The sequence below is a fragment of the Gavialis gangeticus genome, unplaced genomic scaffold (genome assembly GCF_001723915.1).
Source record: "Gavialis gangeticus isolate Ggan-Ray unplaced genomic scaffold, GavGan_comp1, whole genome shotgun sequence".
Taxonomy (NCBI): Eukaryota; Metazoa; Chordata; order Crocodylia; family Gavialidae; genus Gavialis; species Gavialis gangeticus.
Window position 1 is genome coordinate 3,680,839 of NW_017728993.1, and position 2,228 is coordinate 3,683,066.

The 2,228-nt window shown below is 40.1% G+C and overlaps 1 protein-coding gene across 1 annotated transcript in view; it reads left to right on the forward strand.

The window, feature by feature from the left end:
- The window catches only part of ANKRD13C (ankyrin repeat domain 13C), a gene marked incomplete at its 5' end in the record, with an annotated part of 108,310 nt that overhangs the window by 94,135 nt on the left and 11,947 nt on the right, over positions 1-2,228 (forward strand). Inside the window, one exon of the mRNA XM_019528286.1 lies at positions 1,840-1,940. Coding sequence (XP_019383831.1) covers positions 1,840-1,940 — 101 coding nt within the window. The remainder of the gene's footprint in view (positions 1-1,839; positions 1,941-2,228) is intronic.

Genomic DNA, 2,228 nt, shown 5'->3' on the forward strand with positions numbered 1-2,228 from the left:
TGAACCTGTTCAGCCTCCATAAGAGAAGGCTGAGGGGGGATCTAGTGGCCTGTTACAAACTAGTCAGGGGGGGACCAGCAGGCATTGGGGGAGTCCCTGGTCCCCTGAGCACTACCAGGAGTGACTAGAAATAATGGTCACAAACTGGCAGAGGGTAGATTCAGATTAGACACCAGGAGGTGCTGCTTCACTCTCGGGGCAGCTAGGATCTGGAACCAACTTCCAAGTGAAGTGGTGCTGGCTCCTACCCTGGGGGTCTTTATGACATGGCTAGACGAACACCTTGCTGGGGTCGTTTTTCTTGCCAAGGCAGGGGTCGGACTCGATGATCTGCTCAGGTCCCTTCTGACCCTACCAAGTATGAAACCATGAAAAGAAAAGGCTCTCCGGTCATCTAGCAATGTGTTTCTAGTCTTAGGTTGCAAGATATCGCTAAAGGTCCACATTTTAGTAAATAATGTTTCGGTATTTGTCATTTGATTTTGGTAAAATCCCTCAGTAGCTCCATAAAAAATTAATTGTGATTCCATCTTGAGGCTGAGTTGAGTTTTATATCCAGGAGTCTTCAGCAGAGTTAGCCCAGCATACATCAGGTGTAAGAGTCAAAGACAAGGTGAAGAGAGGATTTATTATTAAGATAAAGTATCTTCCCAGGTCACTTTTGTCTCTAGGGTGTCTTAATGCAAATTCTCTTCTAACTCACTGCCATGTTTCTTCTAAATATTGTGTGGAGCGAATGCTCCAAACACAGCATTTGAGGCCTTTGATCCACTTGGTATGTGATCTTGGGGTTCTGCTGAGATGACAAAGAAACCAATAGTTGATGGAAAATGATGGTGGGAGTGTGTCAGTGCTGTGACTGGAAAGAAAACGAAAGGGCATTCGGTAGGAGACAAGGAAATAGATGCTGTAAAAGGAAGTGGTGTGCATAGAATGAGTTTGAAGAAATGAATGTCTAGTTATTTGCTAATGAAAGGGTCTTCCTTCATAAGGAATTTTTAAATTAATTTTCCTGACTTCTCCTCCTAACCCCCCTGGTACATTGTAGTGCCTCTTGAAAGTGACATCAGGAATGGTGTAGTTTGTCAGCAGTGGCCTAAGACTCGCTTTCAGTCAGAGAGGGGTCTCCATTGAAGATTGTTCATTCTTCTGAGACTACTGAGACATACCAACAAATTCACTGACTGAATATGTTATGATATGGGATGATACTTTTTTTTTAAATTCATTCTCTTTGCTATGTTAACAATATGTCTATATGTTAGTAGTTTGTAGAAAATGGCTAGTGATAATACATGAAAGCTTGCAATTTAAGCATTGCAAGGCACATCTACATGCTAATACACTAACGCACAGTAAAATTAGGCTACTGTGCATTAGGGCAGCCTAATGCACATTTATTTATTACCTCACATTAGAGGTACTATATTTTAATCTGCAATAGCAAAAGCGCATTAATGAATGTGAAGACACGCCCACAGTGGTCTAAGGACTCCAAAATAGTGTTAGAATTTAAGTTTGTGGGCCATTTTTGAGAATGTATGTATGGTAATCCGTGACATAATTTTGGGGTCTAGCCACTGGTGGCTTATCAAAGCTAGAAATAAACACTTTTTGCTAATGCCAACACAATATGTAAATGATAGTGTGGATTACTGAAAGCTGGACCTTGCTGTGTCACTGTCAGAGTAGCAGTGCTTTGTCATCACAGGACTAATAGCAAGTGTTTAGACCACTAATTTTTAGTTCTTTATCTTCATTAGACACTGATTCACTGAGGGGAAAAATTAAGCTGGTAAAAGAGAAACTCTCCTAATGAAAATTCACTTTCCTTTTCAGATTATTGAATGTTTTAGAAGTAATTGCACCCTTCAAGCACTTTAACAAACTTAGAGAATTTGTTCAGATGAAGCTTCCACCAGGCTTTCCTGTAAAGCTAGGTAAGATGACATTTTCAACTTCAGTTATAGCTATCCCCATTTCCAAGAAGTGATTACATTTTATGTAAAGAATTTAACTGAGTTTATTTATTTTAAGGAAAGACAGTTCTCATTCACTGCATTAGGCTTTAGAGGAATATAATTGGGCCTTGGCAAATAGAAGAAATACCAGCTAGGACTAGTGACAGAATTAAGAATGTGGCATCTGAGATGGAAAACAGCCACCAACCAAGAAAGAACTTTCCTTTTTCTTAATCATCTGGAGTATAAGTGAATAGCAGAAGCCCC